Below are 22,025 nucleotides of genomic sequence, written 5' to 3'. Positions count from 1 at the left end.
GGACTAAGAAACTATAGGCCAAGTCTGCATGACTAAGTCCCAATGCCATACACAAATGCAAACACAACTACTTAACTCGAGGATAACTTCTTCCATTGGAATCTATGTTTTTTCTGGACATCTCTGATCATTCCTTTTTTAAAAGTTTTTAAAATTTTATTAATTTATTCAGATTACAACTCAATTGTTATCCCATCACTTGTATCCTCCCGTTCCTCCCTCCCTCCCGCTTTCACCCCATTCCCCTCCCCTAGGTCTATGACCGAGGGGGACCTCCTCCCCCACTATATGGTCATAGGCTATCAAGTCTCATCTTGGCATCTTATCATTCTTTGTTTTGTTTTGAGACACAGTTTCTCTGTGTGGTCCTGGCTGTCCTGGACTAACTTTGTAGACCAGGTTGGCCTCAAACTTACAGAGATCTGCCTGCCTGTGCCTCCCTGAGTGCTGGGATTACAGGCGTGCGCCACCGCGCCTGACTCTGGTTATTCTTCTACAGTCAACGCCCCATATTAATGAGCAGAGCTATTTCCTAGCAAAGGCTGTGATAGCCTGGTCTGCTGTCTGGTATCTAGGGACCCAGCTACTACAGCTGTGCACAAGTTAACTCTGGATAAGCGCATGAGGACACGGAAGCATGACCTCATCCCGCAGTGGCCACCAGCCTGGGCATGACTCAGTATGCTAATACTTGGCTCAGGGCTAAGTGATGAGCTACACTGGAGCTGTTTTGGGGACTTCCACACGTCCATATTAGGGTTTCTGCCCTCTATGCCTAGCTCACAGTTTCTTAATTAGAGAGTCATGGCGGTAAAACGGACCAGGAGTGGCGCAGGTGACAGCAGTGTTTAAGTCACTATCTCTCTGTACCGCAGGCAGAAGCAGGGAGTGGGGAGAGGATCGCTCTGGTGATTCGGACATGCAGAGCCAATATTCCCCGGGTGCTCCCAACTTACTTCATCACTTGTGACACATTGCTGTGACAGCTGATTCATGTGTAACCACAACGCATTCCGGAAGAAATTGATTCGTTCGCATTCCTGAGCCTCAAACACCTACAGAAAAACAGTTGTGTGCTCATGCATGTGTAAAGAAGGGCATCTAGTTAGACTGGCTATGACCTAAACAGTTATAACCTACATGGAGGGGTATAGTAAAAAAAAAAAAAAAAAGAAGAAGAAGAAAGAAAGCAGAAGTGCTTAGTGTGAACATAGCATCCCATAATATCTAATTGTACATATAAATAAAAAAGATTCAGTCAGGCGTGGTGGTGCACATCTTTAATCCCAGCATTCCAGAGGCAGAGGCAGGCAGATCAATGTGAGTTTGAGGCCAGCCTAGTCTACAAAGTGAGTCCAGGACAACCAAGGCTACACAGAGAAACCCTGTCTCAGAAAACAACAACAACAAAAGATTCATCAAATAAGGCCAATCAAATAAGATGAATAAAAAAGATTTTTAAAAAATTTTAAAAGTCACATCAGCACAGTGGTGCACACCTGTAATCCCAGCACTCGGGAAGGCTGAGGCAGGCAGATCTCTGTCAGTTTGAGGCCAGCCTGGTCTACAAAGAGAGTCCAGGACAGCCAAGGCTACACAGAGAAACCTTGTCTCAAAACACAAACAAACAAACAAAACAAAAAACAAAAAAGTTTAAAACTTTTTAAAAAGTCACCACAGTTGGTTTGGGGGTATTAGGCTTGCCTGGCATGTATAACCCTGATCACCAGCACCACAGAAAGGAAAAGGAAATCACAAAGTCCCCCTGGACCACACATCAACAGCATCCCTGGTACCCATGAGAGAGGAGAGAGCAGGTGTCAAGAAGCAGCCTGTAAGCTCAGGGCTTTCAAACAACATCCAAAAAAGCATGGCTAGGGCAGAGAACATATCTCAGCGGCAGAGAACGTGCAAGTGTGAGGCCCTAAGGTTGATTCCTCACATGCGTGTACACACACACACACACACAAACGCGCGCGCAGGCGCACACGCACGCGCATGCACATGGGAAGGGGGGACCAGGAAGGGGGGACAAAGACAGGGATAAAGAGATAAAGAGGGAGCGTGTGTGCTCGTGGCCACGAGGGGAGGAGAGACTGTAGCAAACGTGTAAAGAAAAGCCCGCTGGACAGTGTTAGAAAGCTGAGGAACTTTGCAGGTTGTGTCTTTTGTTTTCTCTTGAAAATTAAGGAGTCCTGTGTATCCCCCTTAGAAGCTAGCAAGTACAGACAAGACTCCGAGAGTAGCTACAGTGCCCAGCCCAGCATTTACTGACACAGCTGCTCCGTGCCTGCACTAACCAGATACTACACTAAAGCTTTGGACTGAGCTGGACAGGAGACAGAAAGATGAGGATGAGAGGAAAGTATTCCAACCCCTTCCGTCCGTCGCTTAAATACTCGATTTCTAACTCCCCCTCACGCTCAGCCACCGAATGAGAGACGAGGTGCCTAAATGAAAGCAGACAGACTCGGGTTCTAGAAGGAAGGTGTCCCGGCCCCAAGCCGCTTCCGGTCCCAGGTGCCTACCTCGCACGCCTTGATGTGCTCGCTCTGCCAGTCTTCTCGGACCTTCTCCAGCAGGTTGACATGCAGCATGTATGACTTGTCTGTGACGGGGGAGCGGGGAGCTACAGTTAGGAACGAGCCAGGCTTGAATCGATCGAAGCTGTTCCCTCTGGATGCGGATCCATACCACCAATTCTGAATAATGCCGGCAGCCCCGCCCCCAACCGGCCCTCCCCATCTATCAGAGCACCTTGCCCTCACCTGAATCCTCTACTGCGGTCTTTGAAGTAGCCAGTTTCACAAAAAGCTGTGAGGACCAAAACCAGAAAGAGATTAGGAAAGCTGACCCAGGCTTCCATGAGCAAACACATGTAAAAGCAACAACAACAACAAAAGCAACAACAGTGGAGAGGTAAGGTCTGGTGCAAGCCCTATTTACATCCCACTCAGAAGCAAATCTTTCATCTTTAATCTTCTCATCAGAAAATAGCTACCCTAGTCTTCCTAGAGGTACATTTCCCCGTCCTCAAGCTGTGGATAATATTATATTCAGTTTATATATATATATATATATATTTTTTTTTTTTATTATTATTATTTTGTGTGTGTTTGAGTGTTTTGCTTACATGTATGTCTGTGTGCTACATTCATGCCTGGTGTCTGCAGAGGCCAGAAGTGGCTGTCATACACCCTAGAACTGGAGATATAGATGGTTGTGAGTTGCCATGTGGGTGCTAGGAATCAAACTCAGGTCCTCTGGAAGAGGAGTCAGTGCTCTTAATTGTTGAACCATCGCTCCAGTCATATTATTAAAACTAGTGTTTACTTTATTATTAATAGTATCATTCCAGCCCACACTATTAAACGTGTGATTCTCGCCCTGCTGTCAACAAAGAATACAGGAGCTGAGTTTTGAAGACACTAAAGAGAAAAAAAAAAATCAAGCCTCTTATTCCAGCCACTGTTCCCCAATAGTGAGTGTCTCTGATGCTTTCCCCAACCTGAGAACGTTACAAGGACTTTTTCTGGTTCTGAGGAGGACAGAGACTTGGGATCCCAGAGACTTGGGATACAAACCTTTTAAAAAATAATTTAAGATTGTTCTGTTAGCTTCGTCTTTATTTTTCAAGATGGGGTTTCACAATGCAGCCCATCTTGCATTGAACTCATGACCCTCCTGCCTCACACCCCTGAGAACTACAATGATGCCATGCCCATCATGCCAGCCCTTAGTTGGCTTTAAACTGACATGAGTGAGGCTCCAGCTGTTTGGGATGCAGGCCACGCTAGGTACCTTTTCCTGCTGCCTCGGGTTGGCCACGTTGGCACTGCGGTGAACCGCCTGCTCCGCCTCGTCCTTGTCCCGGCATTTCTGCTCATAATTCTTCTTGGCCTTTGTCACAAACAGAGGAGGGAGACAGGTGAGCGGGGCATAAAGCCTGAAGATCAGCTAACCCAGAGCTCCAGGCAGGTGTCCAGGCTCACCAACCGAACTCTGGCTGGTGCTGGAGTCACTGCAGACATCAGGCGCTCAGAGGCAAGGTGCCCTTTTCACTGCTGTTTGCGGAGCCTCCCTGGTTCTAGCTCTTTTCCAAACTACTCACAGAGTGGACCCTGCACAAAGGACGTAATAACTGCCATTCGCTGGCACAGAGCACATGAGCTTTAAAGACTAAGAAATGGGATTTGAAATGTATATAACTGATTGTTTTAATCATTTTTCTTTATTCTTGAAATTTTCATAAATGATAATATGAAGTATGATCATATTCACCCCATGTATATAACTTCTAAGACATGTACCCTGATGTTTATGTGACATTCATAATCGTAGAGTCTACGTGCAATCACCTGGTCGGTCACTGGAATCGACACCCTCTCATTCTAAACAGACATCGGCATGCTAGAGTCCCCAGCCGCTGCCCCGCACAGTGAGGGGCACACCAGCGCTACCATTTCTTTCACTCTCGTACAGTCATGTTTCTTTTGTTTATTTGTTTTTGAGACAGGATCTCTCTGTGTAACAGAGCCCTGACTGTCCTGGACTCGCTTTATAGAAAGGCTGGCCCTGAACTCACAGAGATCCACCCGCCTCTGCCTTCTGCATGAGTCACCGCACCCTGCCCCATATTTCTTTTCTTTTCTTTTCTTTTCTTTTCTTTTTTTTTTTTTTTTTTTTTTTTTTTTTTTTTTTTTTTTTTGTGGTTTTTCAAGACAGGACTTCTCTATATTATCTTGGCCATCCTGGACTTACTTTGTAGACCAGGCTGGCCTCGAACTCACAGCGATCCACCTGCCCCTGCCTCCCAAGTGCTGGGATTAAAGGCGTGTGCCACCACACCCGGCACTCACATTTCTTTTTTAAAGACTTCTGTTCTACAGAGTTTAAAGTAGCCAACAGCCTATCTTATGCAGTTCGCAAACTCTAATAAAGCTATGAACCAAACAATTAGCATATAAATAAATGATAGTTGTACTTGACTGACAACAAAGACGTCCTTTCTTGGCTGAAGATGTGACTCAGTCACTGAACACTAAGCTCCCAGCCAAAGCTACAGGTCTTTTCTTGGTTCTTTCTCTGTGGCTGTATGTGGAACAGGGATCGTGCGCTAGAACCAGAGTGCAGAGGTTCAAATCCTAGCCTCCCCTTGTCTATGTGCTTTTGTTTCCCCACCTACAAGGCAAAAATTCTTATGCTATACATACATTATATACTTATCTTCAAAGGCATAGTACACACTTCCATGTGAAACTGAACCCACAGAGCCAGTGAAATTCAGTTGGTGATGGTTCCGCCTTTGGAGAGACAGCCTGTGCTTACTGTTACACACACTTCCTTACGTTTCCCATAATTAAGTTCCCATTAATGAATGAGGGTTAGTCCTTCACAAGCTTTCTCTATATGCTGTATGTTATTTTGTAATGTTGTGTTATGTTATCATATAAAATTTTATGTACAGAAATAGTAAATTCAAACCAGGCAGTGGTGGCGCACACCTTTAATCCCAGCACTCGGGAGGCACAGGCAGGAGGACGTCTGTGAGTTCGAGGCCAGCCTGGTCTACAAAGCAAGTCTAGGACAGCCAGGGCTGTTACACAGAGAAACCCTGTCTCAAAAAAAAACCAAAAAAAAAGTAAAAAATGATAAGTTCTTAGTTTTCATAATTATAAAAACACATGACAATCATGCAAAAAGGACCCATGTAATGAATGACTCTTTTTTACACAGTCTTGGAGCTATTTCTCTCTGTCAAGCACAGTCACTATAGCTCCACTCTTCTTTGTGGAGGATGGAACCGAGGGCTCTACACATTTGGGAAGCACTCTACCACTGACTCCATCTAAGCCCTTAGTTTTCTTTTTTTCTTTTTTTCTTTTTTCTTTTTTTGAGGGGTGTAGTTAAGATAGGGTTTCTCTGTGTAGCCTTGGCTGTCCTGGACTCCCTTTGTAAACCAAACTGGTCTCGAACTCAGAAATCCTCCTGCCTCTGCCTCTGAGTGCTGGGATTAAATGCATGCACCACCACCACCTAGCAAATCCCTTGGTTTTCTGAGACATAGTCTCACTATGTAGTTGAGGCTGGCTTTGCACTTGCTATGTAACCAAGGCTGGACTCAAACTCATGATCCTCCTGCCTCAGACTCCTGAGTGCTGGGATTACATATATGTACCAGCACACTGTTTTTTGATTTCTTTGGTTGGTTGGTTGGTTGGTTGGTTGGTTGGTTGGTTGGTTGATTGGTTGGTTGGTTGGTTGGTTGGTTGGTTGATTGGTTGGTTGGTTGGTTGGTTGGTTGGTTGGTTGGTTGATTGGTTGGTTGGTTGGTTGGTTGGTTGGTTGGTTGGTTGGTTGGTTGGTTGGTTGGTTGGTTGGTTGGTTGATTGGTTGGTTGGTTGGTTGGTTGGTTGGTTGGTTGGTTGGTTGATTGGTTGGTTGGTTGATTGGTTGATTGGTTGGTTGGTTGGTTGGTTGGTTGGTTGGTTGTTTGGTTGGTTGGTTGGTTGATTGGTTGGTTGTTTGGTTGTTTGGTTGGTTGGTTGTTTGGTTGTTTGGTTGGTTGGTTGTTTGGTTGGTTGATTGGTTGGTTGGTTGGTTGGTTGGTTGGTTTTATGAAACAGGTCTCTCTATGGAGCCTTGGCTTCTCTGTAATTCACTATACAGACCAGGCTGTGCTCAAACTCATGGAGATCCTCCTGCCTCAGTCTCCTGAGTGCTAGGATTAAAGGCCTATGCCACTATACCCAGCCTTTTATACATTCAATGGCTGTAAAAACAATGCACATGTTTAGTTCATTTTACATATGAATACAGCTACAAACTGTATTATACTATGTGCTAAAATGGTGGACATTTATCAATGTGCCTTTCTTTAGACGTAATGCATTCTGTCTTTTGAGTAATATAAATTTCTTTATACAGGAAAAATTCATAGACATGTGATTACCTGGGACCTTTCCCACTTTTTAAAACACACTAATGTGTGTAATAAAATGAAAATAAATACATTTAAAATAATCGATTTTTAAAGGTATGTTTATCAGACTTTCTCAAAAATGGCTGCAGCAGTTAATCCTCCCAGAAATAATTTGAAAGTCTATATTTCCCTACCAACAACAAGTACAGGGAGCATGTTGGTTTTTTTTTTTCTTTTGGTTTTCAGTTTTTTGAGACAGGGTTTCTCTGTGTAGCCCTAGATCTCCTGGACTCACTTGGTAGACCAGGCTAGCCTACAATTCACAGAGACCTGCCTGCCTCTGCTGAGGTTAAAGGCATGCACTGCCACACTTGCCTGGCAAGTGGGACATTTTCTATTTCATGTCTTTTGCCTTTTTATTTATTGCACACTTTTTATTGTAATTGTTTTCAAACCATTACATAATGTTTATCTCAACTTATTTTATGCAAATAATAAAACCATCTTTTAAATCTTTAAGTAATGTTACCAAAGTAATCGTAATCTATGGAAGCCCCCAAAGATCTATATTTTTGCAATCAACCCTGAATATCAAGGACTCTCATTGACTTTTTAGTACTAGGGATTGAACCTGGGCCTCAGTTAGCCTGCAACTAAGGCCAAGCCCTTTTAACTGATTTGTAAAAGTGCAGGTTGCACTAGAAAGGCTGAGCAGCTGTAAGGTAGATGATCACAAACACCGCCCCACCATGTCTATCACAGAAGGATATAAAGGTCACAAGATGCCCAGTTACAGGTAAGTGCTTGATGGCCTGAGTTCGATCCCTGAAACACACATGGTGGAAAGAGAGAATCTAACCTTGCTGGTTGCCCTCCGATCTCCACGTGTGTGTGCACAGACATGCAGTAAATAAGTAAATACGGAATATATATATATATATATATATATATATATATATATATTTTTTTTTTTTTTACTAAAAGGTGTCTTAAACTTTAATGTTATTTAAATTTTTTTCTCTTTTGTTGTTTAATATTGTATGTTGTTTTTTCCCTGTTGTAGCATATTCTTCATAACTGTACATTTTCATAGATCATTTTGTTTTAATTTTGTTTTTAGCTGTGGTATGCAGCTGAATGCAATGCCCTCAAGCCAGTGCTCACGGAGGTCAGAAGAGTACATTAGATGTCCTGGTGCCATAGCTACAGGCAGTCATGAGCCACCCAATAGGGTGCTGGGAACTTAGCAAAAGTCCTCCACAAGAACAATACCGCTCTTAGCTGCTGAGACATCTAGCCAGCCCCTATAATTGGTATTACTCTTCTTGTTTTGAGAGAGGGACTCACTACATAGCCTTTGCTAACCTGGAACTAGTTATGTAGACCAGGCTGGCCTTGATGTCATAGATCTCCACCTGCCTCTGCCTCCCAAAGGCTGGTATTAAAGGCCTGTGCCACCCAGACATGACTCTAACTGTATTCTGAAAGGTTACCTACTATATATAGCCCTTCTCCAACTGTCAGTCACTAAATCATTACAGCTTTCAATACTGCAGTTAATGAACAGTTCATGCCTTTTCCTTCTGATTTTTGGATGATTCCTGAAAGTAAAGTTTTAGATTCTTAGTATAATATTGATGGGATATTGATCATATTTATGATTTTAAAAATTGCCAAAAAAAAAACCCAACAACCTTTTTTTTTTTCTTTTTTGTTTTTTCAAGACAGGGTTTCTCTGTGTAGCGTTGGCCATCCTGGACTCACTTTGTAGACCAGGCTGGCCTCGAACTCACAGCAATCCGCCTGCCTCTGCCTCCCGAGTGCTGGGATTAAAGGCGTGTGCCACCATGCCCGGCTCCAACAACCTTTTTGTTCTTTTCTTTTCTTTCTTTCTTTTTTTTTTTTTTTTTTTGTTTTTCGAGACAGGGTTTCTCTGTGTAGCCTTGGCTGTCCTGGACTCGCTTTGTAGACCAGGCTGGCCTCGAACTCACAGCGATCCGCCTGCCTCTGCCTCCCGAGTGCTAGGATTAAAGGCATGCGCCACCACGACCGGCTTTTTTGGTTTTTCAAGACAGGGTTTCTCTGTGTAGCTTTGGCTGTCCTGGACTTGCTTTGTAGAGAAGGTTGGCCTCAAACTCACAGCAATCCATCTGCCTCCCAAGTGCTAGGACTAAAGGTGTGCACTACCACACCTGGCTAAACCCTCCCCTTTAAAGAGTATTACTGAAAGAAAAAGAACTAGCACCTGACAGGGAGAAGCCATGTGGGTCAGAAGTTCACAGTTATCTATTTGCCAATCTATATGTAACACCAGTTGCCCTGTTGAGGGGTCCTCAGTGACAGGAACTGCAGTGTCCCTCCTTGCAGGACTAACCAGTGGGCACCATGTGGGGAACCTGAACTTTTACCCCTCCTGACAGTCATCAGGCCCTTCCGCTCCTGGGGTGGTAGCAGAGGAAGTGTAGTGAAAAGCCAGAACTTCTGGTGAGGATAGAGGGGGAAGCTGACCTCCGACCCCGAGATAGCACTAGTGAGGCTCTTGCCCCCCTCACGCTGCAGTGCTATCCCAGGAGACCTGCTACAACATGATTTAAATAACCCGAAGCTTTTTAAATAAATCCCTAAACGTCCAGATCAGCTGAACATCACCCAAATCAGGAACTAGAAAACATATCAACGTGAATGGATGAAAGCAATTAACAGGTCACAGCATCAGGATGCTGGACGTTAGAATTACCTGACGGGGACTGCAAAAGCATTCAGCAAACAGCCACACGCCAAAACACACCAAAGCAAAACAGCACGGCAAAGATAGAGAAAAGCGAGGCAAAGAAACAGAAGCTAAAAGGATCCCAAAAGGACATCTCAGAACTGAAACACAGTTTAAACACACAAAAGCACATGAAGAACAGAAGAGATAGAGAACCAAGTGAACGTAAGGAGCAAAGGTCACCCACTGTGACAGAGACCGGATTCGGTATTTTCTCATTGCTGGGATCAAAGGAAGCTTGTCCGAGGAAGGGTGTACTTCAGCTCACGGTCCATCATGGCAGGAAGGTGTGGAGGAGCCAATGGCCACAAAACATGGGACTCTCCACGGTGCAGTGGCTTGGACCAGGAGGTAGAGAAGGGGAAATGCTGGCGTTCAACTGGCTTTTCCTTTCTCCCTTTCTTTATTCAGACTCAGAGGCGAGGTCATAGGATGGTGTCACCAAGTTCAGGACACTATTTTTGTTTTTTCTTTACTTTCTTTCCTTTTTGTTTTTTTCCTTTCTATTTTGATTTTTTGAAACAGGGTTTCTCTGTATAGTCTTGGCTGTCCTGGAACACACTCTGCAGAAGATCAGGCTGGCCTCAAACTTATAGAGATCTGCCTGCCTCAGTCTCCCAACTGCTGAGATCAAAGGTGTACACCACCACAGCCTGGCTATGGAACTTACTTTCTTTCTTTCTTTCGGGAGGGGGAGTTCAAGACAGGGTTTCTCTGTGTAGCCTTGGCTGTCCTGGACTCTCTTTATAGACCAGGCTGGCCTCAAACTCAGAGAGATCCACCTGCCTCTGCCTCCCAAGTGCCGGGATTAAAGACGTGCACCACCACCCCTGGCTTTTGGAACCTCTTTTTTTTTTTTAACCCCGCCCCCCCAGAACTGAGGACCAAACCCAGGGCCTTGCGCTTGCTAAGCAAGTGCTCTGCCACTAAGCTAAATCCCCACCCCCGGCTTCTGGGAATTTGGTGAACTAATGAACTGTGACATGAAATAAACTTCTTTCCTCAGGTTATTTTACCAGAGTGTTTTATCCTAGAAAGAATACAAACTACAGCAGTGAGAGGGAAATTTTTCAAAATTACTTTGAAATTTTCCCTCACATTTCCTAAGTTAGGGCGGGAGAGATGGCTCGGCAGCTAAGAACAACTGTCTGCTCTTTCAGAGGTTCTGAATTCAATTCCCAGCAACCACCTGGTGGCTAACAACCATCTATACTGGAATCTGAGGCCCTCTTCTGGCCTGCAGGTACACATGCAGATAGAGCACTCATATACATAAAATAAATAAATGAATCTTTAAAAAATTTTTCCTAGCCAGGCATGGTGGTGCACATCTTTAATCCCGGCACTTGGGAGGCACAGGCAGGCAGATCTCTGTGAGTTCGAGGCCAGCCTGGTCTACAAAGTGAGTCCAGGGCAACTAGGACTACAAGAGAAATCTTGTCTCGAAAAACAAAACAAACAAACAAAAAATCTTTTATCCTAAATTATTTTTCTAGTGGAAGGAAAAGGAAATTAACAATAATTTTTTTGCTTTGCTTTGGTCAAGCTTAACCCCAAACGCACCAGTGTTCAGAGATAACATTGCAGGAAGTGATTGGACCACTGTGCTCTGACCTCATCTCGGTAATCCATTAATGGGATCCTAATTGCATAGGCTGTTGGAAGGTGGTAGAAACTTGGAGGTGGCGCCAGGGTCCTCTGGGTTGCTCTGGTCCTGGCCCCGCCCCCTGTACCCTTGCTTCCCTGGCAACTCTGTTCTACCACCCACACTGCACCATGATGTTCCACCTCCCTTCAGGAGCAAGCAGTGGTAGACAGAAACCTCTGGAGCTGGGAAACACAGCAGACCTTTCTTCCTTTTAAGTTGTTTTCTCTGATGTTTTCCCATAACAGAAAGCTGACTAACATAATCAAACATCTAAGTATAGGTACAGGAAAAAATTAAAAGATGTATATTTTCTTTAGAAGTAAGTATGCTTAATTGTGAGGAAACATGTCCTAAATTTCTAAAAAAAAAAAATCACATGTTCCCCAGCACTATTTCTGCACTCCACAAAATGCTCTGACATGGTTTCCATCAAGAAACTGAGCAAACTGCATGTGTCACCTCCCTAGCGACACTTTCAACACTGTCACAGTCACAACTCTCCTAAGAGAAGGGTTTGTTGTACTGGGCACTAACAGCCTCATGAAAAGCGTGGATGGGATCTATAACCACATAGCCCTAGCTTGCCAGGCATTGTTGGTAAGTTAAAGGAAACAAATTAAATAAGTCAAAGGAGAATTAATTAGTGTAAATAAGTTAAAGGAAAGGGGACTGTCCTAATTTCCAGATATCTTAAAACACAAAAGGATCATTCAGTAAAATGAGGAACAGTCAAGATTCAGGATCATCATGGGATAAAAAGTTCAAATATAAGCCGGGCATGGTGGTGCATGCCTTTAATCCCAGCACTCGGGAGGCAGAGGCAGGTGGATCTCTGTGAGTTCGAGGCCAGCCTGGTCTACAAAGTGAGTTCAGGACAGCCAAGGCTACACAGAGAAACCCTGTCTCGAAAAACAAAAAAAAAAAAAAAAAAAAAAATCCCAGCACTAGGGAGGCAGAGGCAGGCGGATTGCTGTGAGGTTCAAGGTCGGCCTAGTCTACAAAGCGAGTCCAGGACAGCCAAGGCTACACAGAGGAACCCTGTCTTGAAAAACCAAAACAGAAAAAGAAAAAAAGTTCAAATACAAGATACACAGAGAGAGAGGAGGGTGTGCAGGGGCGTGAGGAGGCATGGACAATGTATTGGTAGCTATACCACAAAAGAAAAGCCTGTCCCCTCCCCAGAACTGTTATCTACCCATATGCCCTTGTTAAAGACATGGCTTTTTGAGGCCCCTTATCCTGATTGTGATGGCTCATTTGCTGTCCTGTGACCCTCCCTCTCCAGTAGGAGAGAACTTTACTGGGTCCAGTCCTGGCCGGTAGCCAGAGCTACTCTTACTTAGAAGGCAATAGGCGTGCCATGCCCAGAGGACAGACTTCTGCACCAGCTCACCAGAAAGAAAACCTCCCCACACCCGCAAGTGTTTTCCTTAGCACCACAATGGTAAATGACATAATGAAAACATCATTTGAGTAGGAACATGTTCGTGCACAGCACAGACTTTCGGATAATGTCACTATGACAAAGACGGCAGCAGCAAGTGTGACTCACGTCCATGGTTTTCTTGAATTGCGAGTTCCTCTGTTTGTGGGCAGCATCCATTATAGTTTCTGTCTGTAAAGAGAACGCAAGCACGGTTAACAAAAACCTAAGTTACTGCTAACAGAGGCTTGTCTTGAGGGCTAGGCATCAACATGGATTCTGGTTTGATCCTCACATCACCCAGAAGCCAAACGGGATGGTTTTTACTCACACTTCACAAATGAAGACAATACAGACAGAGGCTAAACCCTGCTCAAGAACTCTGACACTGCTTGTCACTTAACCTGGGCACTCACACACCCGATCCTGAGCACTCAAGACAAGACCAGAAACTCACTGGTCACCATGGAGTGCTTTCTTTAGTGAATCCAGAATCAAAGAACTTTGGTTTCAAGAAGGAATTTTTTTATTTTTTGTTAAAATACCATCTGTATCTTAAAAGAGTCTTTATTTTGGAAGCTATCCCAACACAGGAAAATGAGGAACTCAACTTCCACTTTGTGGCCCATCAATGACAAATGTTTACAAGTTGCTAGGGGGACCAAGGAAGTGTTCGTAGCACTGCCAACAGAAACTGCTTTACAGTCCTCCACCTCATCTAAACCCAGCAAGATAAACTGTGTAGTTCACTTGAGCACAGTTTCTTCACTGTACTTGGGATGGCTGTAAATTTGTTAGGCAATTTTCTGGCTCCCAGTTATCCAGCATTTCTATGTGCGGCAGCCTCATGATCACAGCATCATTTCTGTGTAAGCACTGCATCTCCATTTTCCTGATGGCAATGAGCTGTGAGCCCAAAGAAACAAAATCAGTACAGAGGTCTGAATAGGAATGATCCCCATAGGCTCATGTGTTTGAATGAGTGGTCGCCAGTTGGTGGACCGGTTTGGGAAGGACTAGGAGGTGTGGCCTTGTTGGAGGAGGCGTGTCACTGGGAGTGGGCTTTGAACCCACACTATTCCCAGGCACCTTTTCTTGGCCTTGTGGTTGTTGTCTCAACAGTAAGCATTCAGCTACTGCTACAGTACTATCCTTGTCTTCCTGCTGCCATCTTTCCTGCCATGAGGTCATATATAACCTTGTAAAGCTGTAAGCAATAATAAACTTTTCTTCAATGAGTTCCTTTGTTCACGGTGTCTTCACCACAGTAGAAAAGCAACTAAGACAGTCAGCAAATAAGAAAGCTGACATAGCTGGGAGGTGGTGGTGCATGCTTTTAATCTCAGCTCTGGGGAGGTAGAGACAAACTGATCTCTGAGTTCAAGGCCAGCCTGGTCTACAGAGAGAGTCCAGGACAGCCAGGCTGTTACACAGAGAAACCCTGTCTCAAATAAGCAAAAAAAAAAAAAAAACAGTGGGATACATGAAACTGCCTTATTGGATCTTCAAAGAACCCAGGATTGACCTTCCAGCCTTCTCTGAAAGAGAGATACCAGGAAGTGGCTGTTCATCTGCTACTGAGGAAGACACTGCAGACACAGTGTCCCATGAGTCCCACATGGGAAGATACATGACAGATCCTGACCACAGCTGCCAGGGAGCTGAGGGTCACATAGCTGACTAGGCTCCTCTGCCAGGAAGAGTTTTACTCCTTTAATAATTACAGCTGGTTTGTCCTAGGCTACTTGTGCAGATCAATTAGCAGTGCTGGGCTTTGCCATGGCCCTTTTAGTCCAAATATATACCTTGCTGCTTGTCGAGTTGATGGCTGCTACTACTTTATAATTGATAGCCTAATAGCTCTTTATTTATATAGTATTATATATATTATATTATATATATATTATTATGCTATATAATAGTCTCCTTATCCCCAAGTTCTATATAGCATTTACTTTAAATATTCCTCAGGTGCTGAGTGGTTTTACACCACCTCTTCACTTCCCATCATCCCTCTCTGCCTTCACAAGGCACACCAGTGTTTGACAATTGTCAAGATCCTAAAAGCAGCCATTGACTGTAAGCAGACAGGCGGAATTTCTGGTCCCTGGGTGACAAGCATTGCTAAAGCCCGCTCAGAGAGTTAGTGATGGCATGTCAGATCCATCTCTATCTGCTAAATAGCCTTGACCTAAGTTTTCTTCTGTCCGTGCTGACTTCCAGGGTAACCCACTCATGGTGACCTCAGTGAATGTGACTTCTCTTGAAGATGTTTTTGGAGGAGACGTTCTTCCAGGACTCGGCTTTACTGCTCAGACCAAATCTGCTGTGAATGTGGTTTACTGTTGGTGACACAGAGGGTGCAAAAACTCAACTATCTCATCTAGAAGGTGGAAGAAAGAGGAGAAAGGGAAAATAATGGAAAATGGAGAGACTTGAGAAGGGCCCAAGTAATTCTGAGGCAGATTACTGAAAATGAGATCCAAAGACCACCTCCTCGCCATGCCTACCCCCAGGAATGAGAGGCTTGCCTCTCACTACCTCAGCAGCAGCCTCTAACTGCCGGCTTTAGCATGAGGATGGTTTCCTCCAGGAGGCCTCACCAAGTCAAATGAGCTTGTACGTCTGTACCCAGTGTTCAGATGGGACCTGCCTTTCCTCAGCACTGTGTAACACCTGTCATACTTTATCCAGATTTTATGGTGCATCAGTCTGTCTGGCTATGTCTGTACTAAGTGGCAGGAAAACATGCCCATCTTGGTGCTCAAGAAAACACTACTTGTGGAAGTGAGCAGCTAAAACAGCTAGCCAGCCATCCTGCTCACGTCTCCTATGTCCCAGTTTACCAAAAAAAATCAATTGGGAGATCCAGTTCTCAGTAGATAAAGACACTTGATGCCAAGCCTGATAATGTGGGTTCAATTCCCGGGACCCACACAGGGGAGAAGAGAGCCAGCTCTTGCAAGGTGTCCCCTGATTTTCACATAGACATCATGGCATGTACACATAAACATCGTATGCATGTGATTGAGCACACACACACATATGTGTGTACGTGGAGAGAGAGAGAGAGAGAGAGAGAGAGAGAGAGAGAGAGAGAGAGAGAGGAGCAGAAAACAGGACTAGAGTGCTGATTCTGCGCTTAAGAGCACTTTTTCCTCTTGCAAAAGATCTGGTTCAATTCCCAGCAGCCACATGGTGGCTCATAGCATTTGTAGCTCTGGGTTAAGAGCATCTCTGATACCTCCTTCTAACTGCATGGGCACCCCACACACTGACAGTATGCAGACATATGCAAATAAAACACTCATAGATGTAAGATAAAGATTTCTGGGTTTGTTTGTTTATTGTTTTGTTTTGTTTTGAGACAGGGTCTCACTATGTAGCTCTGGCTGTCCTGGAACTTACTATGTAGACCAGGCTGGTCTCAAACCCACAGAGATCTGCCTGTCTCTTCTTTCCTTAGTGCTGCGATTAAAAGTATGTGCCACCACACCCAGCTAAAGATTCTTAAAATCTTAAAAGTATATTTTTTTAAAGGCAGAAAACATTCTACTTAAAAATTTCTAAGTCTTTTAACAATAAGTCGGTAAATGGGGTGTGGAGACACAGCTCAAACACTTGGCTAGCAGAACCATATCCTGGATTCAACAAGCAGCCAAAGAGAAAAAAAAGAAAAGAAACTGACAAGTTCCTTTGATGAGTGGAAATGGCTCTGTTTCCAAGAAAGGGAAGACCAGAGCATGCAGTGTGACACTTTTTAAAGGGGAAGTTAGCACTGACACTTTACCCCACCTAAAAATATGTTCTTCAAAAATAAACAGGTTGCCCCAAGTTCATCCCGGCTTCATTGTGAAACACATAACTACAATTCTCTCAGTAAACTTGGACTTTTCAATGCTTTGAAAGTGTCTCCTGGGCTGGAGAGATGGCTCAGTGGTTAAGAGCACTGCCTGCTCTTCCAAAGGACCGGGGTTCAATTCCCAGCACCCACATGGCAGCTCACAACTGTCTGTAACTCCAAGATCTGACACTCTCATACTAAGGCACATTAAAATTAAATAAAATATTTTTTAAAAAAGAAAGAAAGAAAGAAAGTGTCTCCTGCTGAGAATGGGACTTGAATTGAGCATTTGCTGCTCCATTGCTGATCCCAACCACGGGCTCCGTGCAACCTTAGTGGGGATGTCCAGAAGCCTTGCAAAGCTAGCAAGTCTCTCCACAAGAGCTGGGGAAATCTACGACACCTGAGGATGTGAGGAGACAACCCTTCTTCAGCAGAATCCTATAGGCAGAGCCCAGCTGACTAAGGCATTATGCTTCTCTTTAATGTTTTTAACAGTTCCACACCAGACATGATACCTCCTTAACTTTTGTTTTCTTTCTGTCCTTTTGAGATGAGGCCTCATTAGGTAACTCCCACTGGCCTGGAACCAGGCTTAGCTTTGAATTCACAGACCAGCCTGTGCCTACCTCTGCCTCTGGGGTGCTAAAGGCACTGCCACCACACCCAGCTTCTGTTGTTTTGATTGTATGTCTGTTCCTGCCTGTGTGTGAGTGTGTACATGTGAGTACAGGTACCCATTGAGGCCAGGAGGATCGAGTACCCCGGAGCTGAGTTACAGATGTTTTTGAGCCATCTACCATGGGTGTGAGAAAATGAACTCAGAGGCCCTATAAGGGCAGTACACTCTCAACCGCTGAGCCATCTTTCCAACCTCCAAGTTATTTTGCTGTCATTTCATCCAGGTGTGGCGGTGCATGCACACCTTTAATCCTAGCACTCAGAAGGCAGAGACAAAAGGATCTCTATGAGTTAGAGGCCAGCCTGAATATATATGAGTTACAGAGCATCCAAGACTACACAGGGAGATCCCCATCTCAATAGAAAACAAAACAACCTATAACTTCTTTAAAGAAATGGCAGACCTGGGCCGGGCTTGGTGGCACACGCCTTTAATCTCAGCACTCGGGAGGCAGAGGCAGGAGGATTGCTGTGAGTTCCAGGCCACCTGGTCTACAAAGCAAGTCAAAGACAGCCAAGGCTAACACAGAGAAATCCTGTCTCAAAAAAAAGAAAGAAAGAGAGAGAGAGAGAGAAGAAATGGCAGACCTGACAATGTCAAGCTAAAGGATCTGTTATCTAACAAATATAGCACACATGATAATTCTGCTTGGAAAAAGACTTTGGGATAGATGCACCCTCAGGTGTGATACACAAGCTTGAGAGAGCACGTGAAAGGGTTTAATAGAGCATTCCTTAACTGCCTGCACCTGTCCATCCTTTATGGTAACAGACATTGCACAAACACTGGCCGAGAAATAAGAGGCAGTGGCAGGCAAAGAGCCACTCTTAAGCTGGACATAGCAGCACATGTCTATTGTCCTAGCACTTGGGAGGTGGAGGCAGGAGATTCAGCTATATGGTAAATTGGAAGCCAGCTGAGACTTCATGAGACCCCATGTTGAACAAACAAAGGAAAAAGCAGCTCGTAAAATTAAAGGCAGGCAGGACCTATGGGGAGGTCCTTAGGATTCTGCTGGCAACCTGACACACTCATAGCAAGCCAATCTCCAACTTGAAACTTCAGGAGAAGTAGCTCATCTTAGGAGGTTAGGGTCCACTCAGCCTTAATACTGGCTGTGAATGGATGGGCACAGACTGCAGAAACAATATCAGCTCTATGCAAAAGCAAGGATGCAGAAAGAACTCCACAGGGACCTCCAGGAAGGACAACAGGTCCCCAAATGTCCATAGAGATCTGACAGCCTTCCAGTCTTGAAAGACATTCATTCTTTTTTTTTTTTTTTTTTTTTTTTTTCCCTTCAAGACATGGATTCTCTGTGTAGCCCTGACTGTCCTGGAACTCGCTTTGTAGACCAGACTGGCTTCAAACTCACAGAGATCCACTTGCCTCTGCTTCCCGAGTTCTAGGATTACAGGCAAGACATGAGTCCTTGAAAGGCCCTCATTGGCTAAAGGGTCAACCTGCATGTACAGGAATCAGAGTTGTGACTGCTCTGGTCTAAAAAGAAAACGTTATAATATAAACCTGGACTTATTTCTTGATTCCTCTAAGTCACCAAACAGCTCTGGCTGTCCTGCTGTTCTGGAACTCACTATATAGACCAGGCTGGCCTCGAACTCAACAGAGATCTGCCTGCCTCTGCCTCCTGAGTGCTAGAATTAAAAGTGTGTGCCACTATGTCCAGCAAGTTGAGCGATTTAGTAACAGACGTGTCTTGGATTTTTCTGCAAAAAATGTGATATTTTAACACATACACAAACTAACCTTTTTCCGCTGTAGCTTTTGCTTTTCCCTGAATTCTTCCATCTTCCTGGCCTCTTCTCGTAGAGTCTGTGCAAGCTGAATGTGACACTGGGCCACGTTGTCTACTTCTATAAAAGTAATTTATAAATAAAGTCAAAGTCCACATATGTCAAGCTCAAACACACACAACTTCTCAAACAAATCTGGAGAAATAAGCAAAATTAAGAATAATTTTCTTAAGCCAGGTGAGGTGCCACACGCCTTTAATCCTAGCACTCAGGAGGCAGAGGCAGGCAGATCGATGTGAGTTCGAGGCCAGCCTGGTCTACAAAGCAAGTCCAGGACAGTCAGGGCTACACAGAGAGACCCTGTTTCCAAAAACGAAAGCAAAAAAAATAATAATAATTTTCTTGGTCACCAACACCCATTGAGGTCCTTCTTGTGCCTAACATGGTCCTGGCCACCAAGCCCAAAGCTATGTCTTTAACTTAAGCTCTTGCTACTAACTGTTACTAAGCCAGTGTATGCCCAGGGCCAGGGGTTGGGGGGGGGGGGGAGGCGGGGATGCAGCCAAGAATCCCATTCAATAAATAACCATACGTCCTGGTGTGTTGGCTTTTATTGTCAGCTTGACATAACCCACATGGGAAGAGAGTCTCATTGAGGGGCTGATTACATTGGGTTGGTCTGTGAGCATTTTTGTGGGTGGTTATCTACGGTTAATTGACATGGGACAAACCAACCTACTGTGGACAGAGCCATTCCCCAGTCAGGGGCTCCTGGGTTTTATGCAAGTGGAGAAATTCAGCTTAGCACAAGGCAAGCGAGGGAGCAAGCAAGCAGGTAAGCGAGCAATCAAGTAAGCAAGCAAATGAGTGAGCAAGCAAGCATGCATGTAATAAAGGTTACTTTGCTCTTGGCTAAGGATGTAAGGAATTCCATCCCATGATGCTGCAACCTGTAACTGTAAGCTGAATAAACTCTTTCTCCCTAATTTCTTTCTTTCTTTCTTTTTTTTTTTTTTTTTTTTTTTTTTTTTTTTTGGTTTTTTCGAGACAGGGTTTCTCTGTGTAGCCTTGGCTGTCCTAGACTCTTTGTAGACCAGGCTGGCCTTGAATTCACAGCGATCCACCTGCCTCTACCTCCCAAGCGCTGGGATTAAAGGCGTGCGCCACCACGCCCGGCTTCTCCCTAATTTCTTTTGTCAGAATATTTTATCATAGCAAGAAAAATAAAAGCTAGAGCATTACTAAGAGCACCACAACTTCAAATTCGATTCTCCATCCTCTTACACGATTCTAGGTTCTTTGTATCTCAGATATCTCATGAGATTAAACATTTATCAAAAATTCATGCAACACTTTGGCCTCATATCTAATATAACATGTATTAAACTGCATTTAAAAATAAAATACATTTAATACATTTAAATGCCTGATGAAATAATCACCAAGAACTTTTTTAAATTGAGGGGAAAAAATGTCAGTGTTTACTGTCTTCTGTAGAGTGAGCCGTCTCATTTGAAATCTAAATATTATATTACATTTAATTCTATATTAAATTATATTTAATATTTAGTATACTTACTATATTATTTTAATACCAAACGTCAAGCGCTTTTTGTTTTGCCTTGTTACTTGATTGTTTCTCCAATATCACCTCTTGCTATTATATACCCCAGGCTTCCCTGGGAATTCATGATCCTTCCACCTCTGCCTCCTGGGTGCTAAGATTGCAAGTATGAGCTACCACAACAGAAACAATAAAACTGTTTTTTTGAGAGAGATGGAAAAGAAATAAGAGCAAAAAAGTAAATTACTTAGGCGAGTCAAGCTGTGCGCTTCAGCACTTTTGGCTTCAGAGTGTATATGGAAATATGAAACATGGAAGGACACTGCATCTGCACTGAGAATCAGATCCACCACTGAACTAAGGAGAAGAGGAGACACTGTCTATGGAGACGTTGAAAGGAGTATTTATTTACCTACCTTTTACATCTGTAGTGCTATGGTATGTGTGTGTATGTGTGTGTATGTGTGTGTATGTATGTATATATGTGTGTGTATTACCATATATATCAGATATATATAACATACGACATACATAGTATATATGTGTGTCACATTGATACATATTAATAATATATGAGTCATATATATTCTTTACATGTATATGCTTTATCCCATTGCTCACTTGCCTAAGGAAGATAGTGAAAACTAATCTGCCTCTGCCTTGTGGGCCATAAAGAAATTCTTCATTGTCTAGTAGTAGGTCAAAGGACCCTGCTTCCTCCAGAGGCGCCCCGCCCCATGCCCTATAGGTAGAAATGATACACTTCAGGAAGACCCTGAAGAGCCTAATTGGCTTTCCCACTCAGCCTATTAACGAGTGTGTCTATCCAGTGACGTCTCCATAAAAATCAAAACAGACGTGGCTTTGGGAGCTTCCTCATAGCCAAGCAAATGGAGATTGCTGAGCGCTATGCTTATGCCAGCAGAATGGTGGTGTGGCTGAAGCCTGCTGGGCCCATTCTGGCCCGGTGTGCTCAGAAAGGGCATAAAAGCTCCTCACGTTCCCCCTCCATACTCTCACTTTACCCATTCCCTTTGCGATATCCTTCCCCCATCCCCACCCCCCCCCCACCCCCCGAGACAGAATTTCTCTGTGTAGCCCTGCCTGTCCTGGACTAGCTTTGTGGACCAAGCTGGCCTCAAACTCACAGCGATCGCCTGCCTCTGCCTCCTGGGATTAAAGGCGTGCGCCACCACACCCGGCTTGCAATATCCTTTATTATAAACCGGCAAGTGTAATTCTTTCCCTGAGTTCTGGGAGCTACTGGGGTAAATGAATTGAAGCAAAGGGACACAGTAGGAGCCTGCTCTTTAGGCACAGGTAAAACACGCTGCAAGCCTTGGACAGGTATCTATAGTGGGAACTGAGCTTTCAGCCTAGAGGATCTGACTACCTCCAGACTCATAGTGTGGCAACTG

General features: G+C 44.2%; 1 protein-coding gene across 1 annotated transcript in view; it reads right to left on the bottom strand.

The window, feature by feature from the left end:
• The window catches only part of Pstpip2 (proline-serine-threonine phosphatase interacting protein 2), a 78,725-nt gene that overhangs the window by 7,775 nt on the left and 48,925 nt on the right, over positions 1-22,025 (bottom strand). The window contains exons 5-10 of the mRNA XM_051163705.1: positions 19,057-19,163; positions 12,893-12,955; positions 3,802-3,900; positions 2,769-2,814; positions 2,529-2,608; positions 957-1,055 (exon numbers count right to left, since the gene is read on the bottom strand). Of these exons, the coding sequence (XP_051019662.1) occupies positions 957-1,055; positions 2,529-2,608; positions 2,769-2,814; positions 3,802-3,900; positions 12,893-12,955; positions 19,057-19,163 (494 nt within the window). The remainder of the gene's footprint in view (positions 1-956; positions 1,056-2,528; positions 2,609-2,768; positions 2,815-3,801; positions 3,901-12,892; positions 12,956-19,056; positions 19,164-22,025) is intronic.

Source organism: Acomys russatus, chromosome 20, assembly GCF_903995435.1.
Source record: "Acomys russatus chromosome 20, mAcoRus1.1, whole genome shotgun sequence".
In the NCBI taxonomy this organism is placed as follows: Eukaryota; Metazoa; Chordata; class Mammalia; order Rodentia; family Muridae; genus Acomys; species Acomys russatus.
The sequence above is the reverse complement of the archived record's forward strand: the minus strand, read 5'-3'. Positions and strand labels throughout refer to the sequence as shown.